The sequence below is a fragment of the Oryctolagus cuniculus genome, chromosome 4 (genome assembly GCF_964237555.1).
Source record: "Oryctolagus cuniculus chromosome 4, mOryCun1.1, whole genome shotgun sequence".
In the NCBI taxonomy this organism is placed as follows: domain Eukaryota; kingdom Metazoa; phylum Chordata; class Mammalia; order Lagomorpha; family Leporidae; genus Oryctolagus; species Oryctolagus cuniculus.
This window is the reverse complement of record NC_091435.1, coordinates 126,861,230-126,888,777: the sequence shown is the minus strand read 5'-3', so window position 1 is coordinate 126,888,777 and position 27,548 is coordinate 126,861,230. Positions and strand designations below refer to the sequence as shown.

General features: G+C 44.4%; 1 protein-coding gene and 1 long non-coding RNA gene across 2 annotated transcripts in view; one reads left to right on the top strand and one right to left on the bottom strand.

Annotated features, from left to right (window-relative positions):
• Positions 1 to 466: 466 nt before the first annotated feature.
• On the bottom strand, positions 467 to 10,815 carry LOC108177958 (uncharacterized). Its single transcript, XR_001794652.3, has 4 exons — positions 10,562 to 10,815; positions 7,326 to 7,467; positions 3,130 to 3,256; positions 467 to 856 (listed from the first exon to the last, which is right to left on the bottom strand). It is a non-coding gene; the product is annotated as an uncharacterized lncRNA (long non-coding RNA).
• Positions 10,816 to 10,874: 59 nt separating this feature from the next.
• The window catches only part of ARHGEF26 (Rho guanine nucleotide exchange factor 26), a 133,479-nt gene continuing 116,805 nt past the window's right edge, over positions 10,875 to 27,548 (top strand). Inside the window, exons 1-4 of the mRNA XM_017346853.3 lie at positions 10,875 to 11,010; positions 11,438 to 12,582; positions 14,228 to 14,267; positions 18,752 to 18,897. Of these exons, the coding sequence (XP_017202342.2) occupies positions 11,491 to 12,582; positions 14,228 to 14,267; positions 18,752 to 18,897 (1,278 nt within the window). The 5' untranslated portion in view covers positions 10,875 to 11,010; positions 11,438 to 11,490. The remainder of the gene's footprint in view (positions 11,011 to 11,437; positions 12,583 to 14,227; positions 14,268 to 18,751; positions 18,898 to 27,548) is intronic.

Here is a 27,548-nt window from a genome sequence, read left to right as displayed (position 1 = left end):
TATGGTTTAAATAGCTCTATTCTGTTGCTATTTTTTTCTTCCAATTTAAAATCTGTGACAAAACTGAGTTTAAATAACATGTCTAAAAAGCTTTGTCAGCCGGCGCCGTGGCTCAATAGGCTAATCCTCCACCTTGCGGCGCCGGCACACCGGGTTCGAGTCCCGGTTGGGGCGCCGGATTCTGTCCCGGTTGCCCCTCTTCCAGGCCAGCTCTCTGCTATGGCCAGGGAGTGCAGTGGAGGATGGCCCAGGTGCTTGGGCCCTGCACCCCATGGGAGACCAGGAAAAGCACCTGGCTCCTGGCTCCTGCCAGGATCAGCGCGGTGCGCCGGCTGCAGCGGCGGCCATTGGAGGGTGAACCAACGGCAAAAAGGAAGACCTTTCTCTCTCTGTCTCTCTCTCTCACTGTCCACTCTGCCTGTCAAAAAAAAAAAAAAAAAAAAAAAAAAAAAAAAAAAAATAAAGCTTTGTCTTTGAGCCAAATGCCAGAATATCTAAGTAAACACAGAAGTGAGTAATCACAGGTTTACTTTATTTCAGCTATTCTACCCTGTTGGAGTTTTGAGAGAGGTAGGTCTGGATTTATTCCACACAAATCTGGGCAGGAGAAAACTTGAAAGTACCGGCCTGTCTTAAGTATCCCCACATGATTCCTGATACAATTTTATGTAGAAAATGGAGTGTTCACAACAGAATTTTTTCTATCTTGAGTCCTTTTGCAAACACCAAATTCTTCACACAAAAGGAACAGTGTGATCTATTCAAATACCTCTTTGTTCACTTTACTTAGCAAACATCAGGAAATGAGAGTCGTGGTTCTACACGCTGTCTTGTTCATCCAGAGAAAGAGTGGGATCTAGGAAAGGAGAGAAAAGAAGGAAAATAGACAATGGAAAGTCACCCCCAAAAGAAAAGTGATAGTGATGGTTTTCATAGCATCTGTAACCAATTTCCCCAAAATGAGTTAGACCTTTGCTAAGAGCGAAGGTGATCTCACCATAAGATTGCATTAAAGGCACCACTCCTAATTAAATGTAACAGAATGAAACCATACCTTCGCTTTTTTTTAACAGAATATTAATTCATCTTTTTTTGACTACCTCTGTCCCAAGCATGGAGGGATGAAGACAAAGGAAAGAATTATGGGGGCCGGCGCTGTGCCATAGCAGGCAAAGCCACCGCCGAAGTGTGGGCATCTCATATGGGTGCCAGTTTGAGCCTCAGCTGCTCCGTTTCCAATCCAGCTCTCTGCTATGGCCTGGAAAGGTAGTGGAAGATGGCCCAAGTCCTTGGGCCCCTGCACTCGTGTGGGAGACCTGGAAGAAGCTCCTGGCTCCTGGCTTCGGATTGGCACAGCTGCAGCTGTTGGGGCCATCTGGGGAGTGAACCAGTGGATGGAAGACCTCTGTCTGCCTCTCCTTCTCTCTCTGTGTAACTCTGTAAATAAATAAATCTTTTTTTAAAAAAGAATTATGGATAATTTATGGCTGAAACTCTTGTCGCGTGCCTGGGTCCAAACTCTTGTCTCTGACACAAGAAAGAATTAAAGGATGAGACATGGGTAAATGTTGTGAATAAGAATTCCTGGCTGGGAATGCAACAGCACATACTTGAGAGAGAGTGCACCATGCTTGAGAGAGAGCTGTACCCAACAGGATTTAGGGTTATCTCTTTATATAGTCTAGAGGAATTGGATATTCATAGAGGGTGGTATTTAAGGTAGAGTTTAATTAAATATTCATAGGTGTGGGCTTTGAGGATCACCCATTCTTTTGCTGTTTCTGGAAGTCTTGGAAGTGTCATGGTGTCAGGTGTCAGCCATGATAATTTTAATTACGTATCTGTCATTGCAGTAAGGAAGTCAGCAGCCATGATCGGTATTCTCAGTTATCGCTGGTTCCGGGCAGTGGTTTTGCAGAAATAGCAGTTTTCTGTAGCACAGAGTGGGGGGTTGGGTGGGGTAGGTGGAGGCAATAACTCGTGAGGACTAATTCATTCTGGGAATTGCTCTCCATATCTATCTCTTGCTTTACTTGGAATCTTTATCACTCTGGTTAAATGAAGCTTACTTTTGTGTTCTTTCCTATATCTTTTGGATGGATTGGGCCACATTCAAATTATTCTCATTTATACCAGTGCTCCCCAAACTGTGCTAGAGAGGAGGAAAACTTCATTTGGTGTCTGAAAACAACTGTAGTCTTCAAGATTAAATGACTTGTCCTCATTCCCACAGTTCAAAAGTGGCAAATGCAAACTGAAACCCAGCTTCCTGATTTCCAGCCAAGTGTCACCAGTCTTGAAATTAAAACTACTTATTTCTCCCTTCCCCTCCACCTACTGCCCTATTTTCTCCTCCCTTTTACTGTGAAAACTCCCACATCTACAGTTAAGTGTCTGCATTTGTTTTCTGATTGCTTTCTCCATAAGGCTGCAAGTTGGATTGCCTGCCCACCAAGACTGAAGGTGTAGCTGCAAGGGCAATAAATGAGTAGCACCTTCAGCATTAGATGCCATCCAAGGTTGGTCTTACAACAAAGAGTTAGGCAAGAGAGGGGCACAAAAACATGGGCAGAGACTCTGAAACAGTTTACTGGCTTGGGCTTGTTTTTCAGATGATGTGCCAGGAAAACGTACCTTGCACCATTGTACTCAGAAGGGCCAGGTCACCCCAAACAAGGAAGAGGCAAGAGATCAGAACTTAGAACATACAATTTATGAAGATGTGTGTGCTGTTTGAGTAGGAAGGACTCTTCCACTGCCTGCTTGCTACATCCTAAGTGAATATTGGAACAAGAAGGGATCCCTCACTCCCACTTTTCTACATCCTGGACACTCCCCTAACCCTGGCTATATAAACCCTAGATAACTTCTCAGGGAGGCATGTTCTTCTCTCACTGTCTTACTTGTCACAAATAAATAAAAACTTTCTGTTGAGTAACTCCTGCTTGAAACCAATTATTTGGTGACACCTCAAGCGAACAAATCCTTTGTGTCTGCTAACAACCTTTCCTGATACAGCATGGCAAAGATCAGGTATCTATTTCATTTACTCCTGTACCTATAACTAGGTCAAGGTCTGGCATCAACCTGACCCTGAATAAATATGGGGCAATTAACAAGGCTACTGACCTGACTTTTCTTTGGGAAACGTTCCTTCCTCTGGCTTCTTGGAGAACCCCCTCTTGCTGCTCTTCCTCTTCCTGACGGTAACTCTGGGCATCATCATCAGTTGATCAATCAGTCCATTACAGAAGCACTGTGGGAGATAGAACCACTCTGACTTTGGGGTGATTACATTTCATTTGCAAAAATATGCAAATGAACAATGGGATCACAAACAACATGGCAAAATAGTATAACAGTTTTGAGCCAAACTGAATCCAGATGGCATGGGTTGCTATTGTCTCTAGGTTTTAGTTTCATCATCCATAAAATGGAGATAGTGGAAATTGTTACTTCATATGGTTGTTGCGAGAATTGAAGTACTTAATACATTAAAGCACTTCAAAGATGGCTTGGTATACAAGTGCTCAAAAGATATTTAGAGTGTTTTTTCGAGTCCTGGCTGCTCTTCTTTGTACCCAGTTCCCTGCAAATACACTTGTGAAACAGTAGATAATGCTTCACATACTTGAGTCCCTACCACCTACATGGGAGACCTGGATGGAGTTCTTCGCTCCTGGCCAATCCATGATTTTTGCAGCCATTTGGGGAGTGAACCAGCACTTGGAAAATCACTCCCCTACCTCATCATTCTGCCTTTCAAATAAATGAATAAATAAATCTTTTAAAAATGTTTAAAAATGTGAGATAATACACAAATCATTGCTACAAGTTCTACAGAAAATTTTTTAAAATTTTTGCTTCCTAATGAGAAGTAATCAATTCTTAAAACCTTTTTTTTTTTTTGGACAGGCAGAGTGGATAGTGAGAGAGAGAGACAGACAGAAAGGTCTTCCTTTACTGTTGGTTCACCCTCCAATGGTCGCCGTGGCCGGTGCACTGCGGCCGGCGCATTGTGCTGATCCGAAGCCAGGAGCCAGGTGCTTCTCCTGGTCTCCCATGGGGTGCAGGGCCCAAGCACCTGGGCCATCCTCCACTGCCTTTCCAGGCCAAGCAGAGAGCTGGCCTGGAAGAGGAGCAACCAGGACAGAATCTGGCGCCCCATCCGGGACTAGATCCTGGTGTGTTGGCGCCGCAGGTGGAGAATTAGCCTATGGAGCTGCGGCGCCGGCCTTTAAAACCTATTTTTCAAGCACGCAATCCAAATTTTTCTTTGTAATTGTTTTCGGATATTATCATGAGGGTATTATCCTGTTCAGAACATTCAAGATTTGAGAAATTAGAACTGAGGAAACCTAGGTAACAGCCAACACTAATCAATGTAATTATGGCTCAGGTAATTCCACAAATGGCTGTTGCCACATGCAAGAACTTAGGTGAGATCTGCTAAAGAACTGTCAAACCAGCCCACAGATTGGTGAGAAATCACAAATAACAAAAGTTGCTTTTCCAATCTGCCATCTGCAATGGGACTTCCTTAAGAAGAAAACCATTGCACTTGAAGTTGAACTTAAAGGCCGAGATTCAGGATAAGGAAAGAATTGTTCCTCATCAGCAAAGACTTATCTTCTTATCTTTGCAGGCAAACAACTAGAAGATGGACTAACTTTATCTCGCTGTAACATTCCAAATGAGTCCTCTCCATTTTGTGTTGAGACTTCATGGTGGTGCTAAGAAAAGGAGGAAGAAATCTTACACCTCACCTAACAGAAGGAAGCTGGCTGCCCCAAAGTACTATTAAAAAAAGGAGTAGCTGAGAATGGCACAATTAGTTGTTTTCAGTGGGAATGAACTTTGGAGGACTGTGATTCTGGAATATGTATGGCCAGTACTTTGACAGACATTGTTGTGGCAAATATTGTCTGAGTTAGTGCTTCAGCAAACCAGAAGAGAAGTAATGGTATATGAGGAGTTAATAAAAGACATCAACTAACATAAATAAATAACAAAAGTTGCTAATTCATGTCAGTACTTGTTAAGGTGATTTGTTTCATAGCAAAATATAATCAAAACATTACCTTCAATGTGACTGTCCAGAGGTGGGTATGATAACCTTCTGGTGACTCTTCTAAATCTAGGCATTAAGTATAAACACATAGCTATATCCACTCAAAACAGGAAATTCTGCAATATGTCTTCTAAAACAGCTTTTTGGCCATTTAACAATATATTCTGAATTTTCTTATGAATTATTATATACCCTCACCATTATTTTTTGTATGTATTTAAAAAGGGAGAGAGAGAGAGAGAGAGAGAGAAGAGAGAGAATCTTCCATCCATTGGTTCACTCATCAAATGCCCACAACAACCAGGACTGGGCCAGGCTGAAAACAAGAACCCAGAACTCAATCTGGGTCTCCTATGTGAATGACAGAAGTATTTGAGCCACTATCTGCCATCTCCTAGGGTACACATCAGGAGGAACATGGATGGGAATCTAAGACAGTACTTGAACCCAGGTACCTGATGTGGGATGCACTATGCCCACTCTACATCATTATTTTTCATGGTTGCATTGCACAACATGACTTGTTAACCCATCCCTTCCCAATAAACAGTCTGTTTCTGAATTTTTTGCCACCACAAGAAATAGTTTGATGTGGCACCACCATTATAGCCTTAAGCCACCACCTGAGTCGCTGGCATCCCATGTGAGCATCAGTTCCAGTCCAAGCTGCTCGGCTTGTGATCTCGCTCTCTGCAAATGCATCTGGGAAAGAAGTAGATGGCCCAACTCCTTGGGTCCCTGTAACCACGTGAGAGACCTCCAGCCTCCTGGCTTTGTTCTTTTTTTTTTTTTTTTTTTTCTGACAGGCAGAGTTAGTAAGAGAGAGAGAGAGAGAGACAGAGAGAGAAAGGTCTTCCTTCTGTTGGTTCACTCCCCTAAAGGCCACTACGGCTGGTGCGCCGATCCGAAGCCTGGAGCCAGGTGCTTTCTCCTGGTCTCCCATGCGGGTGCAGGGCCCAAGGACTTGGGCCATCCTCCACTGCCTTCCCAGGCCACAGCAGAGAGCTGGACTGGAAGAGGAGCAACTGGGACAGAATCCGGCGCCCCAAACGGGACTAGAACCCGGTGTGCCGGCAACGCAGGTGGAGGATTAGCCTAGTGAGCTGCGGCCCTGGCTTTGTTTTGGTCCAGCCCTAGCTATTGAGGCCATTTCAGGGAGTGAACCTGTGGATAGAAGCTCTCTCTCTCCCTTTCTCTGTACAACTCTGCTTTTCAACTAAATAAATCCATCTCTTTTTTTAAAAAAAAATGTATTTATTTATTTGAAAGGCAGAGGAAGAGAGAGAGAGCGAGATCTTCCATCGGCTGGTTCACTCCCCAAATGGCTACAATGGCTGGAGCTAGGCCAGGTTGAAGTCAGGAGCCCACTCCCCGAGTATATTTTAATGTATAAGGGGCATTTATATCTTCTCTAAAATGCTTATCCTCACTCTGCTCATTTTCCTTTTGTTTGTTTAGTTATTTTATTTGTGAATGATAATAATATTAACCTTGTTATTTATATGCAGATATTTAATTATTTTTACTAATTTCCCTCTAAGAATCTTTAGTTTTATGGGTTTATGCATCTTTTCTTAATTCACAAAGGTTACTTTTAAAATGGTTAAATCTGTCAATCTTTGCTTTTTTGTTTCTGATACTGGTATCATCAGATTCATTTTTTAATGGATAGCAATTTTAAAAAAAGATTTATTTAGTTATTTGAAAGTCAGAGTTACAGAGAGCCAGAAGCAGAGAGAGAGAGAGAGAGAGAGAGAGAGAGACACAGAGAGAGAGAGAGGTCTTCCATTCCCTGGTTCACACGCCAGATGGCTTCGATGGCCCGAGTTGCGCTGATTCGGTGCCAGGAGCTTCTTCCGGATCCCCCACAAGGGTGCAGGGGCCCAAGGACTTGGGCCATCTTTCACTGCTTTCCCACGACATGGCAGAGAGCTGGATCGGAAGTGGGGCAGCTGGGACTCGAACTGGTGCCCGTGTGGGATGCTGGCAATCCAGGTAGCGGCTGTATCACAGTGCCAGCCCTCAGATAGCCAATTTTAAAGTCCTTCAGGAAGTGTCAGTTGCATCTAGGTAAAATCCAGACTCCTCATTCAACATTTTATACCACATTCTATTCCCACCATATCTGGCCAAATTAAGTTTCCATCACTTTTAAAGCAAGTTCTCTGCTCTGGTGAGCTTGGTTTCCTGCATAGTTCGGTGCATGGGCTCTGGAGTATGATGAAGAACCAACTTAGATTTCTGAATCACTTACCAACAGAACGAGAAGAGGTTTTTGGACCTCAGCTTCTTCATATTGAAGTGAGATCAGGGCTAAAGTGCAATGAGACGTGCACAAGCCTCAGGAACAAATGGCCCAGTGCTTGGTAATCAAATGTGAAAAGAAGATTCAGAGGCTATAACAGCAAAGGTAGTAAGACGAGTTAACAAATTGCAGAGACAACTTAGCATGAATGTTGTACCAAAGACCCATAATTGGTGATCAATGCAAATATGTTTCCCTATATGCAGCAACATATTCTGTATTATGCTATTGAAAAATCTGTGGTTCAATATGCTATTGGAATACACCAATGAAATGCATCATTCCTAATAACATAGAATGCTTTATTTTTCCAAGTCTAAGAAGCACTTGGTCCCACATTCTGTGAAGCTGGGATGTGCCTTTCTAGACATTGGTCAGGTGACAGTGATGATAGAGTTGGCATTGCCTCTATATAAGGCTTCAAAAAATTCATGGAAATGTATATTATGAAAAAAATTGATGCATGATTTATTTTTACACTAAAATAAACTTATCTTTAAATCCCAATCCACGAACTTTTTGAAGTATGCTTGTATTTTTAAACACGGTAATAGCTGAATCATCATTTCTATTAAATTCTGTGCATTTTAGTACTATACATATCAAAGCCGTATGCTAAGAAATGCAATTGAAGGCAGGAGAAACTGCCAGATGTGTCAAAATAGGTGAAAGCAAATCCAAAACAACAAGAGGTTGATTTGCTCAATTCATGTAGCATTCAGGACTATAGTTAAGGTATGGAACCAAAATTTGTAAGAAACTTTTGTCTGGCCCAGAGACTGCAGTGACACATAATTTGGTCAAACAAGAAAATTATACTTTATTGAAATGGGATAGTGCCAACCTCAAGTTTGCAGAATGGGTGTCAGCAATTAGTAAGCAAATTCCAGAGGCATGAATGGAAAGTATTTATAAGAAATACTGCATTATCAATGATATTGTGTGGAAAAACATACATTAATGCTCATTGTGAAAACGAATTCAGAATTAAGCTCAGTGTACAGAATTTTAATCAATTTATTTTGCCTCTATTTTCTTCGTTATGTGAAAGGCATAAAGAAGAGTGAGAGACAGATACGGAGAGACAAAGAGATAGGGCAACCATTTGCTAGTTCACTCCCTAAATGCTCTCAATGGCTGGAAATTCAGTACAGGTCTCCCAAGTGTGTGACAAGGACTCAACAACTTGAGCCATCCCCTGCTGAGTGTGCACTGGCAGGAAGCAGGAGTCAAGAGTCAGTCTTGAGGAAAACCCAGGCACTCAATAGGGGACACCTGTCTAGCAACTCGACTGTAAGCCAAACTCTAGCCCCTATTTTATTTATGTATTCTTCTTCATAAGCACATTGTTAAAGGATCTAGGTGTAAGGAAGTCTAAAAGCAAGTTATAAAATAAAGCCTTTGGTGATGCTACGTTGTTTATTGAGTAGTTCTTTTGTTTTTTGGTAGAACACACAATTGAAGATATCTTGGATTTGAGCAGATAAGATAAATTGAATGGGGGCAAAATGAGGCACTAGGTCTGTGAGCTTCTAGACTTCCCTTAGTGAAGGAAGGGAGGCTGGTATTTTGTCATTATCGTTGATGTATAGGTGGGCATTATGTTGCTGCTCAGGAATGAGGCATGTCGTGCTGTGATTTCTCCACCGACATCAGTTGCAGTTGTTTATAGAACTAACGCAATCCAACAAGAAGCCAGCTTCTCACATCACCATTTACAGATTCATAACACAGATCACAGATTGCATTCCGAGTTAGGTAAATACTCCGCGTGTCACTAAGCATTCTTAAAAGTAAATATATTACATATTTCCCAGTACAAAACTAACATGTATTGGTATAGAACATGCCCTATGTTACAGAGGGTCTGTGTATACATGCCTAATGTGCCTTTTTTCAATTAAAATATTTGGGAAGCTCCTTTTAAACATTTTTTCTTACACATTTTTGGATAGCATTTCTTCTTCTGGTTTAAAAAAATGACTCAGATCAAAATAATATATGTTCATGTAAAGTATGTGGTAAGTACAGAAAAGTACAAAGAAGCATGAAAAAACATTCTTAATCCCACCACGCAGAGATGGCCTAATATTTTTGGCCATTACATTTAATGTACACTATCTAGGGCGAACTTGCACACAGGTGCTCCTTGAATGCACCAGTGTTGAATGAGGACCTGCTTGTCTTGCCAACAGAATCACTTACGCATACCTTTTGGTCTAAAACCATTTTCTTCTCAAGTTTGCCTCATTATTTTTTACAGGGTAGGAGGCTGGCCAGGACAAAACCAACTTTCTGTTTGGCAATTGAACGCCACTGTTCTCACTTCATACCTCTCATTCATTCATTCACTCATTCAGATTATTTATTAAGCGTTCACTACGTGCCTGGAATAAGCAGGGGAAACACGCAGGGTCCTGCCCTCCTGCACATTAAAGTGTAAAGAAGAACAGCTAATAAACACACACACACACACACACACACACACACAGACTTGCATCTTTGGACAAGAGAACAGGTGGCTGGCAAAGTAAATAAATGAGGCAGTGATCTAATTCAGGAGTCGACAGGAAGTCAGAAGGTGAGAAGTCAGAAGGTCAACAAGGAACATAAGGGAAGGTTCTGAGGCTGTCAAACTTTAAGTGGGTGTGACCAAAGAATGGTGAGCCAGGAGACCCTGGAGCTCACTGCATTTAAAGGGATAGGACGGCGCGGGTCCTCTTGAGCCATACTATGGATTTTCAATTTTATTCTATGCACAGGCAGCAGCTTATTTTTTTAAAAATTTTATGTATGTATTTATATAAGTATGCATGTATATATGTACTTATTTATTATTTTGGTTCTCTGTAGGACTTTTGGAACTCCAGGCGACACAGCTCCAGACCCAGCACTGAGCTTATTTTCAATAGATCGCTTTCAAGGTTCAAAACGTACAAAGTCCAAAGAAAATTCAATGAACACTTCCTCCCTCCTGTTTCTTAGCCACCCAGTTCTCCGCACAGCCGCTAGCGTACATATATATTGGGAAATACTCTAGGTTTAAAAAGGCAATCCTGCCCCCAGAATAAGGCATTTTAGGAAGGCAAGACTATCCGTTTTTCTCATCCCAGCTCAATACTGAGAAAGGTACGGCTCTCTGTGTTGGAGCTCCGCGGTCACGCTCTCGAGGTTCACAAACTTACTCAGCTGCGCGTGCAGCTTCAACACTCCAGACAGTCGGGGCTCCGGGCTCCGTAAACTGCGTCACACTAGGGCTCCCAAGCCCCTTCCCACGCAGCGCTCCCTACCAGGACCCTGCGCGCCCGCAGCTCCCTTCCCGGAGCTCCGGAGCCCCAGAGCCCGGCACTCCGCTCAGGTGCGCGCCTCCGTTCTACGCACACGAGCGGACTCCGGCACGTGGGGCGGTGAGACCGCGGCGCGCCCCGGGCCGCGACAGAGGCGGGTCCCGGCTGGGCCCAGTCCGGGGGCGTGGCCGAGGCCAGAGGCGTGGCGAGTCTTGGGGGGCAGGGCTAGCGCCGGCGTCGGCAGCAATGATCTCCTGAGATTGTTGCCGCGGCGTTTCGGTCCGGAACCCGGGCCACCCACGGGTTGGTGGGCGCCTCTCGGCCCCGGGCTCTGCAAGCCCGGGAAGGTAAATCTGACTGGGAGCCCGGCAGTTGGAGCGCTTGGGGGGCCCACTATGGGGGCGGGCGGCTGGATGGAGGCGGAGGGGAACGTTCCGCGGCGAGTTTCTCAAGAAAGCTGAACTCGTCCCAAGCTTCTTGTGCGTCGGCTGGCTTGCACCCGCGACTTGGTGGCGGGCTCTAGCCGCGCGGGTGGTCTCCGGACCCAGGAGGGGGCGCGGAGGTGACTGGAAGCCTCGTCCGGAGCAGCACCCCAGATTGCTACCCGGGACCGCGCACCGCTGTGGCGGCGGTTTCTGCCCGAGAAAGGGCGTGTAAGTGCCGCAAGTCGCGTCCCGCGCAACCGCAGCGTGACCGCCAAGCTCCGAGCGCGCGGGTGTGTGAGACGTGCCGGCTCGTCTGGAGCCCACATTACACAACTTCTTTCCTCTTTAGGCCAGACTTGGTGAGTACTGTTCCCCCTGGGGCTAACCCGGAGGCTCCCCGCTATGGACGGCGAGAGCGAAGTGGATTTTTCTAGCAACAGTATAACCCCTTTGTGGCGGAGGCGGTCGACCCCCCAGCCCCAGTTGCTGGGCCGGAGCAAGCCGAGGCCCCAGTCCTATCAGAGCCCCAGCGGGTTGCTGATTACCGATTTCCCGGTGGAGGACCGAGGCACTCTCCCCGCGGCGCAGACTCCCGCCCTGGTGCCCGCCGCCTCCGATGGCAGGACGCTCCAGAGGAGCCCGCTGCTCCTGTGCGCGCATCGGAGGGCTGTGGTCAACGGTCGGACCGTCACCCCGGAGTACAGGGCTGCCTCTCCTCGACTCCGGCGGCCCAAGTCACCCGAGGTGCCCGACGCGCCGTCGGGCGGCTCCGCGAAATCCCCGGCGAATGGCACGGTGACCTCGCCTGTGCCGCCGCCGCCGTCGCCGTCGCCGTGCTCCCCGCGGACTCCTAATGCGTCCGCCCCCTGCAGCCCAGAGGAGAACCCAGCCCGACTGACTGCCAGCCCGGTGCTTTCGTCCACCACAAATGGCCTTGCGCCTAATAAGGACTCCCCTGGCTTGGGTGCGCAGCTCGGTCAGATCGCTCAAGACTCCGATCGGGGACCCTCGAGACACTCTCCTGCTCCCCAGAAAATGTCTTCGGAACAAAAACTGCCCCTGCAAAGGCTGCCCTCCAAGGAGAACGAGCTCCCGGAGAACCCTGCGGTGATCTTGAGTACAAACAGCCCTGCCGCCCTCAAAGTGGGCAAGCAGCAGATCATTCCGAAGAGCCTGGCCTCGGAAATTAAACTAAGTAAATCCAACAGTCAGAATGTGGAGCCCCACAAGAGACTGCTCAAGGTGCGCAGCATGGTCGAGGGTCTCGGAGTGCCCCTGGGCTCTGCAGGGGAGGAGGGCGAGCTGGACAACGATCTGGACAGCCCGGGGTCCCTGCGCAGGGGCTTGCGGTCCACCTCCTACCGCAGGGCCGTGGTCAGTGGCTGTGACTTTGACAGCCCTACCAGCTCGAAGAAGAAGAACAGAATGTCCCAGCCTGTTCTGAAGGCAGTGATGGAAGACAAGGAGAAGTTTTCCAGCCTGGGCAGGATAAAGGTAAGAGTGGGCAAGCAAGCGTGTGGCGTTGCCGTTTGCAGAGCCTAGAGTGAATGTCTTCAGAGTGGGAAGGAACACAGAGGAAACCAGGTGTCGTTGTTTTAGTTCTGCGTTGGATGTGCACACCTGGAACATTCTGTGGCTTATCCACAGCTTTGTGGGAGGAAGAGGAACTCCTATCACTTTTAGCTTTCTAAGTTCCAGCTAAATTTGCAGGACAAAAGACAAAAATTATGGCAAGTGAAGGATTGGCTGCATCAGCCCTGAGCACTTTTACTGCAGATATCTGAGGCCGGGTCTGCACTGTGTTGGTCAGTTTTTCTGGCCTTTGTTTGGAAGGGTCAGTCTGGGTAATAGTACCACAGCTGATGATAATTCAGGATAATGCTGATTCCCCTTTGAGCCTGTTGATGATATTCTGCTTTCATTGTGGTCATTGTGGAGCTTTTTTTTTTTTTATTTAAAGATTTATTTATTTATTTGAGAGGCAGAGCCACAGACAGGGAGAGCCAGAGATAGAAGTCCTCCACCCGCTGGTTTACTCCCCAAATGGCCACAGCAGCTGGAGCTGATGATCGGAAAGCAGGAGCCAGGAGCTTCCTCCTGGTCTCCCACATGGGAGCAGGGGCCCAAGGACTTGGGTCATCCCTCACTGTTTCCAGTCCACCAGCAGGAAGCTGGATCAGAAGTGGAGCAGCAGGGACCTGAATCCATGCCCACATAGGATGCCAGTGCTGCAGGCAAAGGTGGCCCAGCCCATTATGCCACAGCACTGGCTGCTGGCCCCCATGGAGTTGTTTTTTTAAGTGGTGATCACACAGGTGATGTCAGGCAGTGTTAATTTTAAAATCAATCACTAGAATCCCAAAAGGTAGAGTTTTTCATCTGTTTTGTCACTTATTCCTGTCATCATGGCCTCTGTATTTCATTTCCATTTTTATACCTAGTTGTCTTTCAGTGCATTTAACACATTGTTGGACCAGAATTTCAGGATAGGTTCAGCTGTGAGAAATTGCTACCTGATACAGGCCTAGGAGCTGCACTTTCTGAAATACTGTCAAACAGAACATAAAGAATTACGGAAAACTAGAAAGCGATATTTGAGAGTATGTACTGCCTTCCCCAGAAACAAGGCAGATCTCAGTAATAGGGCCGAGATTCCTTTTGGCAGCCACATTTTTTCTTGATTAATCAGAGAACTGGAACCAGTCTATATAAATGTCACATGTGTAATACACAAGCAAGCCTGTTTTGTTTTAGAGTGTATGATCTTAAAGAAAAGACATTATAGAATGTTTTACGTGTTTTTTTTTTCCAACTCTGCAAGTATAGCAACATTCAGTGTAACAGTGATGGTGAATCGTAAGTAGTAAAATGAATTGAGCGGCTGGTCATTTGAGGACTTTCAATCTGTTTTGACAGACTGTGGGGGACATTTATATTTTATTTCACTGTTTCAATGAATTGTGGTGGTCATAGGAGTGAGCTGCTGTGTGTATCTACTGTGTTGTGGTTTTGGAAATCTAATGAATGGAACAATAGAAAAAGTACTTTTACTTAAAATAGATGTATTTTCTGTTTGGCTCATTCATGCATAATTTGCTTTGCTTTTTCCTCTTTTTTAAATTTTTTGCTTGTCTCTTAGAAAAAAATGCTGAAAGGACAAGGAACATTTGATGGGGAAGGTAAGCATGTAATTTTCCAGACTTTTATTGCTGTTTCAATGTGGAATATCAATTATAAGTTGAAATCCAAATGCAGTAACAAAAACACTTAAAATGAGAAATAAGTCCAAGTTTTGCCCAAATTATACAGTGCAAAGCTCTGTGCTAAGCTAAATTGTCATCTAATAATACCAACAGTGAATAAAGTTCATAGAATTTTCAATAAGCTGATAACTTGTCAGTGTCCTGGGATTTTTAATTCTTCTCTGCTTGGGCTCCATCCCAGTCTTTTCTCAAAAAGTGGAGAAGAAAGCGTAGGCCCTAGATTTTTAGTTAATAATTCTTAGAGTTTGTCCTTTAGATCTTAAGTCATGGTTCCTTAGGTTGTATTTCCTTTGAATTTCTTTTCCTCATATTTCCACATTTTATTATAATTTCTGACTTATGTTTCCTTTGGGGAATTATAACTTTCCTGGGTGACAGAAACATATTCTTAAGAGTTTGTAAGCCATATAATATTTTTGTTAAGGCTCTCAAAAACAAAAACAGCTTCCCCCAGGTGTTCAAACCCTAATCAGATTAGTAGACATTCTGAAAATAGATGGCTCAAGTGTCAGCCAAGAGTTCGCGGGAGCAGTCCCAGCTGCATCCTCTAAGGGCTGGAGGTTCCTGGTGGCAGTGGGTGTACTTGCTTTCCGTCATGCTGTGCAATGCTAAGATTTTCCAACCTTTGAAGAATAAAGAAGCACTGCTCCTCTGTAAGTAAAACCACTCAAGAGTTAGATAACCTTGGGTTATCATTGTACTAATCTCAGGAAACCACTGGACATGGGGAAGAAACCTAGAAATAGTATTTTAACTGGTTAGGATAAGTTCATCTCTGTAATTTTGGTAATGGAGGAAACCAGAAGCTCTGAGAGGTGTAGTAACTTGTCCACTGCCACATGGCTAATAACATAGACAGTGCTAGGTCAGAGATCTGGCTCTTCATTCCTTTTGCTTCCTTTATACTACTCTCAACGTGCACTAAAGATGACCTCAACTTGATGCCTTCTTAGGGAGATGCTTTGCACCTCCTAGAACTTGACATTGATTCTGTGACCTTTGCTTCAGAGGGTTAAGGTTTTGGAGATTTTTAAAAGTCAGAGAGCAAACCTTTATTTGAGCTAGTTTTGTGTGGTTTTTTTTTTTTTACTATGTAACTTTCTGTGTATTCTCTCTTCCCTCTTCTCAAATATGATATAGAGAGTTTTTTTTTTTACAAATATAAATATATACATCAGGAATGAATGATTCTTACATTTAATGACTAACAAGAATATGCCTGCATTAGTTAGCTTTTTTGTCACTATAAATACCTAAGAGAAGCTGCTTAAGAAGGAAAGAGGCATATTTGGGTTCACAGTTTTGGAATTCAAGATCAGGTGGACCTCACTGGCTTGGCATCTGGTAAGGCAGGAGGACGACGAAGGCAAAGCAAGTACAGAGGAAGGATCACATGGTGAGTCCAAGAGCGGAGAGACTGGGAGCACACTTGCCACCTATGTCAGTGTGGCCTCCTTGTAAAGCCACCATATTTTAATCATGGCACCTCCAGAACTGAATCCAGTCTAAACAGTTTCTAAAGGCTGTACTTAGGGATGGGCATTTGGTTCAGTGGTTAAAACTTCACTTAGACTGCCTGTATCCCATCTGAGTACCTGGGCCTGAGTCCTAGCTTTGCTTCCAATTCCAGTTTCTTGCTAATGCTCATCCTGGGAGACAGCAGCTGGTAGCTCAAGTAGCTCCTGCCAGTGATGTGGGAAACTTGAACTGAGTTTTAGGCTCTATTTGGGGAAAAAAAACAGCAGAAGGATTATCTCCCTGTTGTTTCTCTTGGCGTTTCAAATAAATAAAAATTAAAATCAAAGAACTTACCATCAGACACTATAATTGGATTTGATTTCTGCCCGTTAAAAATATTCATGCATAACATTAACATAAAACTTTTAGGACCAAACCTTTCCCTCCCTCCCTCCCTCCCTCCCTCCCTTCCTTCCTTTCTTTTTTATTTTTTGACAGGCAGAGTGGACAGTGAGAGAGAGAGACAGAGAGAAAGGTCTTCCTTTGCCGTTGGTTCACCCTCCAATGGCTGCTGCAGCCGGCGCGCTGTGGCCGGCGCATGGCGCTGATCCGATGGCAGGAGCCAGGTGCTTATCCTGGTCTCCCATGGGGTGCAGGGCCCAAGCACCTGGGCCATCCTCCACTGCATTCCCAGGCCACAGCAGAGAGCTGGCCTGGAAGAGGGGCAACTGGGACAGAATCCGGCGCCCCGACCAGGATTAGAACCCGGTGTGCCGGCGCCGCAAGGCAGAGGATTAGCCTATTGAGCTGCGGTGCCGGCCAGGACCAAACCTTTCATACACAGATCTTCTGGAGATATCAAAACTAATATTCAAGCCATAGCAGTCACTCAGGAAGCAGTGTAACTGTGTGGTGAGCACTCATGATCTTGGAGCCAGGCAGACCTGGCTTCCTGTTTTACTGCTTCTACTTACCAGTTAAGTGACACTGAGCGAGAGCCTGAACCTCAGTGAGCCCCAGTTTCGTCATATGGGAAATGAGACTAATAATACTGCTGTCTACCTTGTTAGGAGAATGAATGAAAAATCATACCAATGTTACGCCTGTACTTGGTGCCAAACACAAAGCAGTTTAAAGACTGGGGGAAACTCAGTTTTACTGCAGAACAATCAGAGATCAGTACAATCTTGCATAGATTCCATGTTAGCTGTGGTGCAAACAGAACTATCTCTGGTTGGTAAGACAAGAGGCAAATGTTTGCTTGCCTAGTAGATAGGCAAGGCATTTCAAATTCAGTATGTCCCAAATCAGTCTGATAATCCTTCACACTAGACCTGAATTTCCTCATGTGTTCCTGTCTCCTGCTTTCCAACTGTGGTACCTGAAGCCTAGGAAGCATCCTTCACCCTTCCTTCTCTCTGTCCCCGTATGCAGTCTTTCACCAGTCACTATGTCACATGGCCTAAGACCCAGTCACCTTTCTTTGGCCACCCCAGTAGCATCCTAATTTGTCTCCCATGTAGTCACACAGTTTTGCTCTTCAATCTCAGGAAATCTCTTCTCAGTGAAATTCCCATTGCATTTAGGATAAAATATAATCATTACAGCGTGAATAAGCCTCCTTCTGTAAAACGCAGTGAAAAACCCAGTTCTTAATGTGGTCTCCCTGATCTGGAGAGTCTGCTCATCTCTCTAACCCACCTTGCTCTCTGTGGCCGCTAAGCACACCTAAGCTCCAGCCACACTGACCTTCCTTTGTTCTTAGAAGGTATGATGCTTCCCCTTGCCTCAGGGCTTTGGCAAATACTTTTTCCTTTAGCTCGGCAACTCCTTAACTTTCAGATCTTAAATTTTCCTCATTGACATTTCCCTGACCCCTAGACAAGATCACACCCTGCTGACACTCTCTTCTCAGAACACCTGTATGGCAGTCCTGTAGTTTCTAGATATATGTTTGCACCTTAATAAGCTGACCTGTTATTTCCATTTTTCCCATGAACTTTTGTACCCTCATATATTTTTGCTCTTTCCTCACAGTACTCCACACAGGCCTTCTGGGTTCTGCTTGTTCATATACTCAAACCAGTCTTCTACTCCAGGGCCCTGGAACCAGCTGTTCCCTCAATGAGATGCTTTTTATCTAACTACCGGTGGCTGGCTTTCTTACCTCTTTCCTTTCCTTCCTTCAGTGTCACCTTGGTTCTGCTTTGCTAAACTGTCCTATTTAATATCTGCATACCTTCTTTCCAGCACTTTCCACTCCCTTTCTCTGTTTATTTTTCTCAATGACATTTACCAATACCTGAAATATATAAGATTTACTTATTTATTTTTGGTAATTTCTCACTTAAAGTCACCTCCTTGAACACTGAGATTTTTTTCTTTTCTGTGTTCCCATAGCAGTTGCTGGCATCTAGCAACTATTTTCTTGTCATCAGTTGAAGCAATAGATACATGTAGGAGTGACTTTGTTTTTCTGAATTACATTGTTCACTCATGAAAGCAGGGGAGGTGCCTTTTGTTTTCTATTTTACTATTAGAACTTGACACCTCCTAGATGTGCAATAAATGTTTGTTAAATTCAAGTCAGTTCCTTCAAGGTCTTGAAGGAAAGGTAGGGAATAAATCCAGTTTATTCTAAAAACCAGTGATTTAAGAGACCTGCCTGTCCTTCATGAGTGGTGAATAAAGACAGAAACATTGCTTCCGTCGGCATGTCATAGAAGGTGCCTCCCTTGCCCTGCAGATGAGGTTGGGGCAGAACTGTGTGAGTGAGAATGTCACTTTTCTGCAATTATTTTTCAGTGACAAAATCCATTTGTCCCTTTGTCCATAGTTTATTAAACTGGAGACAAAATATTGTGTAAGTATGGAAGCACTTTATAATAAATTGCATGTTGATTGAGGACAATTAGTGATCATCAGGGCTTGTTTTATTGCAGAAAATGCAGTCCTGTATCAAAACTACAAAGAAAAAGCACTTGACATTGACTCTGATGAAGAGTCAGAGCCCAAAGAGCAGAAGTCGGATGAGAAAATTGTGATTCACCATAAGCCTCTGAGATCCACATGGAGTCAACTCTCTGCGGTGAGTGTTTACCCTCTTTTCTGTCTGTGGGAGGATAAAAACTAGCTTTTGGAAATTTACCATGGATGTGGCTTCCATGTTATCTGATGCTGAATCTGTAACCTTGCAGAGAAGCGCTCTTCCTTTTAGATGGTGAATTGTTGCTTGAAACCCTGCAGGCACTCCTGAGAATGTGAACTTTGACAGTTCTGATTGGGCAAATCAGATTTTGATAAAGTACCTTGAAACTCATGTAGTATGGGCTCTGTAAACTGTTCCTATTTAGCATACTATAATTCTTTATTTATTTTTAAAATAACTGTATTTTTAGTGGTAACTTAATATATTGTAAACTGTATCAAAATATGGCGGTATATACATATGTGAGGATACTTCAGAAAATTTGTGGGAAGGCGGAATTAATAGATAAGTTTATTTTAGTGCACAAAAACTTTCAAATCTATGCAAGTTTTTTCATAATAGCACCTTGCATGAGCTTCCTGAAGCTCTGTCCTATATGCATATATGTTTATATACCTATACTTATGCATCCATGCACAAGAGGGGGCTTGTTGTAGTTCTTTCTCCGATATTTTATTTGGTATAGATGTGTTTATTTTTTTCTTGAAACTGATTGATGAGTGGTATTCCCATCCACCTCCCTCTGCATCTTTTGAGTGCTTATATCTGATACTTATAACTTCTTACTGAAGAGTAATTAAGAGTAATTTCTCCTTTCTACATCAGCATTTTTGTTTAGCCATGATTTTCTTTCCTTCAGCTTCCAAAATATTACAGTGTGATGTTTGGTTTTCATGATAAGCGTTTGGGCACAAAATTTGTGAGTATCTGATGCTTTAGCAAGTTGAAAGGAATTCCCACGGCTGACTTGGATAGTAGGAGCATTGCATCAAAACAAGCCAGTATACCTGCATGAGTCCTTAAATAATATCAGAGCAGAGCTGATTCCTTCTTAGGCCACAATGAATGCTGTTCAGAGTCAGGAATCTCAGGTATCTTGAGAACCCACCAGTATAAGTAAGGGAATTGTATATGTTGGCAACATACCGTCAGGATCCTGGAAATGTGTGTATGTTAGTGGTGAGGGACGGCTTTGGGTTCAGGCTCTACCTCCCCTCTTTAAAATGTTTTAGAAACCAAGCCCTTCTTCCCTGTCTCCCCTCCGCCCCCTAATTTAGTTCGAAGAGGAATCTATGTATTTTCAGTGCCTTCATGGCATGACACCCTTAGTGTTATGCTGTAGGTTACAGTGTGGGGCAAGTAGTGTGAGTTGCTGATGCTGTGCACACAGAGCTTAGGGAATAGTGAGAAGTGTGGTGCACAGGCCTTGTATACATTGAGCAACTGCTGCTTTACTCAAACCAGGTAGGTTGAAGGGCTCAGTGTTGCCAGGACCTCTGATACTCAGGAAAGATACCCTCCATTCTTTTATGAGTAGTATTCTAATTCATGTTTTAACAAAAGGCTGTGTAAATCCAACAAAGTATCTGGGACCAACTTGGTCTCTGTTCCGACAGTTTGCAGCTTCTATGATATAAGTGTGCTTTTTGTAGGTGGCCTGCATCTAATGCTCTCAAGATATATAGGCGCCTAAGATAGACAGTTGTTAAAACTGATAGCAAGAGCAATAGAGACCAGCTCTAAAACGCTGTCATTCTGTTGATTCAGTTGTTGGAATGGACTGTTTGTTGGAGGCTCTGGGAGAACAAGGCTGTGAATTTTTTTGAGCTTTCTCTGTGGCAGCAGCTGCATTTGTTAGCACAGGCCTAAGTCCTGCTGTTGATCATTGAATGCTCGACAGAAATGTGGACTTCTTTGTCAGTTACACTCTGATCCAGCTTAGCTTTAGCACTAAAAATCAGGCTGCCATATTTAGGCCTCCTGGAGTTTGGCTTCATTTAGAGGAACAAATGCACATGTCCTTACATAACACAGTACATCTTCCAGTGCAGCTTCAAATAAGGGCTTGCATTTTATTTGGCAAATACAAAGGTATTGATATAGGTCTTTCGTTAACAAGATTGATACGAAAGGACTGTCAGAATGTAAAGCTATAAAGTGAGTTCCAGCTGTAGTGTGCGTTATCTTGGACTTGAGTGTTCCCAGGAGGCTTGTGTATATTTATTGTGTTGCTTGGCAATTATATTTAATCAAAGCAGCATGATTGGACTTTGCCACTTAGCATTGCTTAGGCCCTGTCCTGCATTTTCTTTGTGCCTTTGTGTCTGGTTTTCACTTAAATGTTAATTGTTTACATTTCATTCTTTTTTAAAGAGTTTATTCTCATTGGAAAAGAGACAAGGGACAGACAGAAATTTTCTATCTGATGGATGGTTCACTCCCCAAGTGCTCATAACAGCTGGGACTGGGCCAGGTTACAAACAAGAGTTCCAGAACTGGGTCTGGGTCTCCTACATGGATGGCAGAAGCCCAATGAATTGAGCCATCACCTGCTACCTTCCAGGGTGTGCGTAAGCAGGAAACTGGCATTGGAAACAGAGCTGGGACTTGAACATAGGTACTCTGATGTGGTGTGCAGTGTCCTAAGTGACACTTAATCACTGTACCAGTGCCCCCCCTTCCTGCCCAAATGCTAACATTTTAACATACGTGTTTCAGTCTGTTTTTTTCAGATCGATCTGATCTGACTACCACCCCCTCCTTCCTGTGCTTTTGTCCTTCTTGCCTCCCCAGAGGTAATCACTATTCTGGAGATTATTCTGTCCTTCCCATAGGGGTTTTTCTATCCACTAGAAAGATACAGCCATCTCTGACTTTTTAGGAAAGTGCATGTTTTTAGCATCTGAAGCAGCTATTGCCATTTTATAAGCCTATCCACTAGTAAATGTCAAAGTTGCAGTTTTACCCTAAGAGGAGGCAGTGTGGATTATTAGCTATGTCACGATGTGTCTCATAAGACATCAGCACCTCCATTTCTCTGACCCAGTGCCCTGATCCTTCCTTGTGGGGGAGTTGCAGCATTTCAGGCAGATCTTAAGAGAGGTCTGCTTTTAATTTCTTTTTCTCATCATCTTTCCATGCTTAACTTTTAATAAATCAAGTTAGTAGGGTAGCCCAATCTTGCATGTGCCACTTAAAACCTTTTCAAGAATAAGCCCTGGTTGGGGCTGGCACTGTGGCATAGCGGGTTAATGCCCAGGCCTGAAACACCGGCATCCTATATGGGCACTGGTTTTAGTCCTGACTGTTTATCTTCTGATCCAGCTCTCTGCTGTGGCCTGGGAAAGAGGTGGAAGATGACCCAGGTCCTTGGCCCGCATGGGAGACTTGGAAGAAGCTCCTGGGTCCTGGCTTTGGATCGGTGCAGCTCCGGTTGTTGTAGCCATCTGAGGAGTGAACCAGCGGAGGGAAGACTTCTCTCTCTCTGTCTCTACCTCTCTCTTTAACTCTTTCAAAATAAATAAAATAAAATAAATCTTATATAAAAAACGGAGTAAGTCCTGGTACCAGAGAGTAGGACCAGGGGTTTTCTGGCTGGGTCTCAGTTTGACATATGCCTTCATTCTCTGCTTAGCAAGGGAGTTTGTGAGTGCGTGTGTGTGCTAGAAATCTTTTATCTTTGTGGCACACACCTGCCTGCCTTCTGGCGTGATGAAACTCTCCTTATCAGTTGACAGTAAGAAGCATTCAGCATGCCACCGACTCCATTGGAAATGCAGCATTGTGTAGTAATTGACAGTTGTTACATAACGTCTGACTCCTTCTGTCTGCGGTGTGATTTGTCTGAGTGTATTTGTTTTTATGTCTCCTTTGGTTTTACTGGACAGTGTTAGTAGGGTAGTGCTCAACTACATAGGTGACAGGTCATTCCCCATGTACAACACTGGGACAGGTTTAACTGTAGTGCTGTGGTCATCTAGGAATAAGGGATGGTTGGACCTACGGAGGAGAGGCATCTAATTGGGTCACAACTGAATAATGAACACTTAGGCTGCCACAAACTTTCACTGTGGGATTAAAGTGAATTAATGGTGAATGTATTTAGCAGTGATGAAGTGGGACGTTCTGTTACAGTCAGGAAAGCAGGCAGAACTGTGTAATCACGTAAGATGGAGACAGGCTTATTCTTCATGGATTTGATTGTCTAAGTAGACAGACCTATTCTTAACTGAAAGAACAAGATTTCTTACTCCGTGGACTATACCTGTGTGCTGCTCTTCATGACTTTGAGAGCGTGAATGCATCTGAAATCATTTATGTGGTTATGATTTGTGATTTTGAGTTGGTTGTAAGTGGAAGGGATTTGGGGTTTTGAACTTGAAAAGTCATTTTTTTGATCTCTGAAGTTGATTATCCTGAAGTATGCCCAGAGATATGGATCCTACCACACATGAGCAAGCCACACAGTGACTCACCTAAAGCAGCAGCGTGAGGACTGAGCCAGCAGTTCTTGGATCTCTGGAGAAAGCTTATCAGTTTCGAAAAAAATATTGATTGTATTAGTCAGGGACAGAACAGGGTGCTTGTTATAGTTAGTGCCAGATGTGTAGCCAGCTGAGTCCTGGCTGCAAAGCCAGCACTTAGCCCCTTCGCTGAGGTTCGTTCTTCAGTAGGATCCTGGAAGTATTTATTGTTCTTCTTTGAGATCACAGCACACCATCTCCTCCCTCTTCCAGTATTACATACTGTGCATGCACTGAGAAATGACTGTTGCAAAACCAGTGTTTGCTTTGTTAAGTGCAGTGACAGCGCCACAGCCAGCCACCCTCTCTGGCCGTGCCCTGACCCCGTTTATTTGCCATGGGGCGTGTTTGTGTAATTTCCATCACCTTGAAATGCCAGGTACCTTTGAAAAGGGAGTCCAAGCTCCAGAGGCAGACACAGGCGTCCACTGGCATAGTTTCCACACCTAATATAGTCATCCTCCTACTGTTCTCTTCCGTGTGCTTGCTGGCGTGTGCCTTATCAGTGATCTGAAATCATTTGAGTGTTTCTTCGGTTGGTTAAAAAATGCTGAAATCTTCAGTGAGGGGCTAGTTCTTGTATTTTCATTAAAGTATCTGCTGAACCGTGCTTGTTGTGACAAATGGTATAATGGGAGCTCCAGAATCTGGATCTCAGATGCTGGTTCCAGAACCAGCTCAGCTCTTAAGGCACACAGTTTCCCTTTGGGAGACTTTTTGGAATTTGTAGCCCTGCTGTTGCAAGTCTTTTGGGAATAAATCAGCAAATGGCATATCTCTCTTTAAGTTTTCTTTCTCCACTCCCTCTTTGCTTTTCAAATAAGTAAATTAATAAAAGCTTTAAGAAGCTACTCTTTATCTGAGTTGCAGGAATGTTGGAACTTTCTATGTCCCCTGGAAGGTACAGAAATCGAGAAGGAAAGTACTCTGTTGGGAGCCGAGTACTTTGGGGCAACGGGGTAATGTGTTGATACTAGTGCCTATGTTTATGTTATTGGTTCTCCTGAAAGAACAATAGATGTGGGAACAGGGTGGGTGTGTGCCATGTCCCCTGGGGGAGGCAGAGACCAGAAGAGACAGGTGTTCCTAAGACAGTGGGAGGAGATGAACACAGGGTTATTTAATTGTGATGATAACTATGAAAAGAGATGTTTCAATCAGAAGCCTAGATCTGGGACCCAGACAGAGAAGGCATTCTTTCATTGAATATAAAATCAGTGGGAAAGGTTGATGAATGATTTCTTTACTCATCAAGTCTTTTATCTAGGGCCTGCTCCCGTTGTGGCCTTGTGCTGGGCACTGTCAATGGTAAGAACAGACTCCACCTTGCTTTTTTTTTTTTTTTGACAGGCAGAGTGGACAGTGAGAGAGATAGACAGAGAGAAAGGTCTTCCTTTGCCGTTGGTTCACCCTCCAATGGCTACCACAGCCGGCGCGCTGCAGCTGGCGCACCGCGCTGATCCGATGGCAGGAGCCAGGTGCTTCTCCTGGTCTCCCATGGGGTGCAGGGCCCAAGCACTCCCTGGCCACAGCAGAGAGCTGGCCTGGAAGAGGGGCAACCGGGACAGAATCTGGTGCCCCGACTGGGACTAGAACCTGGAATGCTGGCACCGCAAGGCGGAGGATTAGCGTATTGAGCTGCGGGGCCAGTTGTCCACCTTGCTTTCATGTCCTCACCCATACCCTCAGTGGTATATCAAGTGACCCCGCACATAAATGCATAGTTACAGCTGAGGTAAAGCTAGGCAGGACGTGTTGATGCTCCTGTGAGATCCCATGGGGAAGAGCACCTGCTGGGCAAAGTGCTGTCTGTTGAAGGAATGTGTCAGGTGCAGTGAGTGACATGAGCTGCCATCTGTCCAGATCAGCGGCTGAGCAAAGCTGGGGAGCAGGAGAGGTTGGGGGGAGTCCTAGGCAGAGAGAACATCATGTGCATGGACCCTTGAGGGTATGGTGGGTAAGAGAATTTGAAATAAGGCTAGCACAGCTAAGGTACCTTTTTCATTTTTAAAGTTATTTATTTTCATTTAAAAAATATTTATTTTTTATTTGAGAAGCAGAGTTACTGACAGAGGGAGAGACAGAGAGAGAAGTCTTCTGTCCACTGGTTTGTTCCCCAGATGACCGCAATGGCTGGAGCTGGGCCCATCCAAAACCAGGATTCAGGAACTTCTTCTGAGTCTCCCATGTGGTTGCAGGGACCCAAGTACTTGGGCCATCTTCTACTACTTTCCCAGGCTGTTAGCAGGTAGCTGGATAGGAAACGGAGCAGCTGGGACTCGAGCTGGCACCCATATGGGATGTTGGCAGTGCAGACGGAGGCTTAACCTTCTATACCACAGCACCAGCTCCTCATTTTATTTGAAAGGAAGAGAGACAGAGAGAGAGAGACAGGGAACGATCATCTACACTTCGGTTCACTCCCCAAGTGCCCACAACAGCCAGAGCATGTCCAGGGCAAAGCCGGGAGACAGGAACTCAATCCAGATCTCCTGTGGGGGTGTTGCGACCCAGCTACTTGAACAACCACCTACCACCTTCGAGGCTGCACATTAGCAGGAACCTAGAGCAGAAGCAGAGAGACTCAGACCCAGGCTCAAGCCAGGAGCTTTAATAGGGATGCAGGCCTGCCACCCCAAGCGGACACTTACCTGCTGTACCACACAGCTACCCAAACTGAGGCTTCTTCATCTTTGTGGATTCCTCCTTACTTTTCTGATTTCTGTGAATTGGAAGGGCCCTAGGTTCAGTGGGACCTCGTCTGTGATCTCCACTCACTTGGAATGTCATCAGTCTTGTGCCTGAAATACATTGTATACTCAGGTGACATCCAAGCTGTTGCTTACTGTGAAACCTGATTAAATCACACCTTTCTCTTCAGTAGGTATTTCTATGGGGAAGGCACATAGACACATTCAAGTTCAACAGAAATCTGTAGTAATATAGTGTATTAGAAGAAGATGAATCTCAGGGGTTCTGGGTAATTACAGGGAAGGGCTCTGTAATATTGAGCTTTGGGTTGAGGCTTCATTTGTATTTCCTTGACCTGAAGGTGTCCTTTTGTGGGTTCTCCTCCCTCAGTCCTGTGATGGGACTGTTTCTCAGGACCGTGTCCACATAGTACTCATTCTCCAGCATGACTGGTGAGTAGTGTCACAGTCAAAGTCACTGTTGATTCTGGAAGTATGGAAGTAGTCTTTAAAAGTTTGTTACTAAAGTTTGTAGATTTATTCAGATGACTCAGAGTCTGCTGATTTTTCCAGATGATTAGTGTGGATGACAATGTCTTAAGATTAGTAAGCTGTTTACTACCTATCTTTCTATTATTTGAAGAGATATAACTGTAAAGTTAGTGGAGAGATTCTGCAGGAGGAGATCTTATCTTCAGTACAAAAATTACAGATTATTTCCTATTTCGATGTAGGATATAAATTCTGCCACCCATTCAACGACAATAATATAATAATAGAGCAGTTTCTACTTTGGGTGCAAGAAACCCTGCTTCTGTTAGTGGTGTGCTAAGGCATGTGGTTGTGGCCTGCTCAGCTGAGCAACAGGGAGCCCTGACATTCACATGGGTCCAAAGTCTCAGTATGAGCAGTCAGTGCAATGGCTGACCTGCAGGGTAACTGCCATTGGTCATTGCAGCATCGATCAGTTGACATGCAGTTCAATTATTTACCAGATATTGGTAGAGTATTTATTATGTGGCAGGGTTGTGCTAGGTGATTTCATATATAGCTCGTGAAGTCCTTGTGATGATACTGTGAGGAAATGTACCAATTTTCTATTTTATGTCAAAGTAACCAGTACTGTGGGATGTTAGGTGACCCTGCTACTGCTGTTTCAGTTGAGCCTTCACGTTCCTGGAACTGAATCTTCAGGTAATACCTGCATGTGCCCAGGGCTCTCGAAGAGGTAGAACCACATTTCCTTGTGGTGCTCTGCCAGTGACATGACTCAGCCTGTTGTCTCTCTTCTCATGAATTGGCTCATTCTCACAATGCCTGTCCTTTCTCCCAACAGCTCCTGCATATGCAGAATGTCTGAGTTCTTGTAACGTTGGCTTGATATAACCTGGCATGGCCCTGTCCCATCCTCATGTCCTTTCAGTTTCCATATAGAACTAGGCAGGTTAGTTTGTTCAGTGACAAGTTTGTGTTAGCTCAGATTCTTGTCCCCCACTTAACAGATCACTTAAACGAGCATTGTCATTTGGCTGTTTGC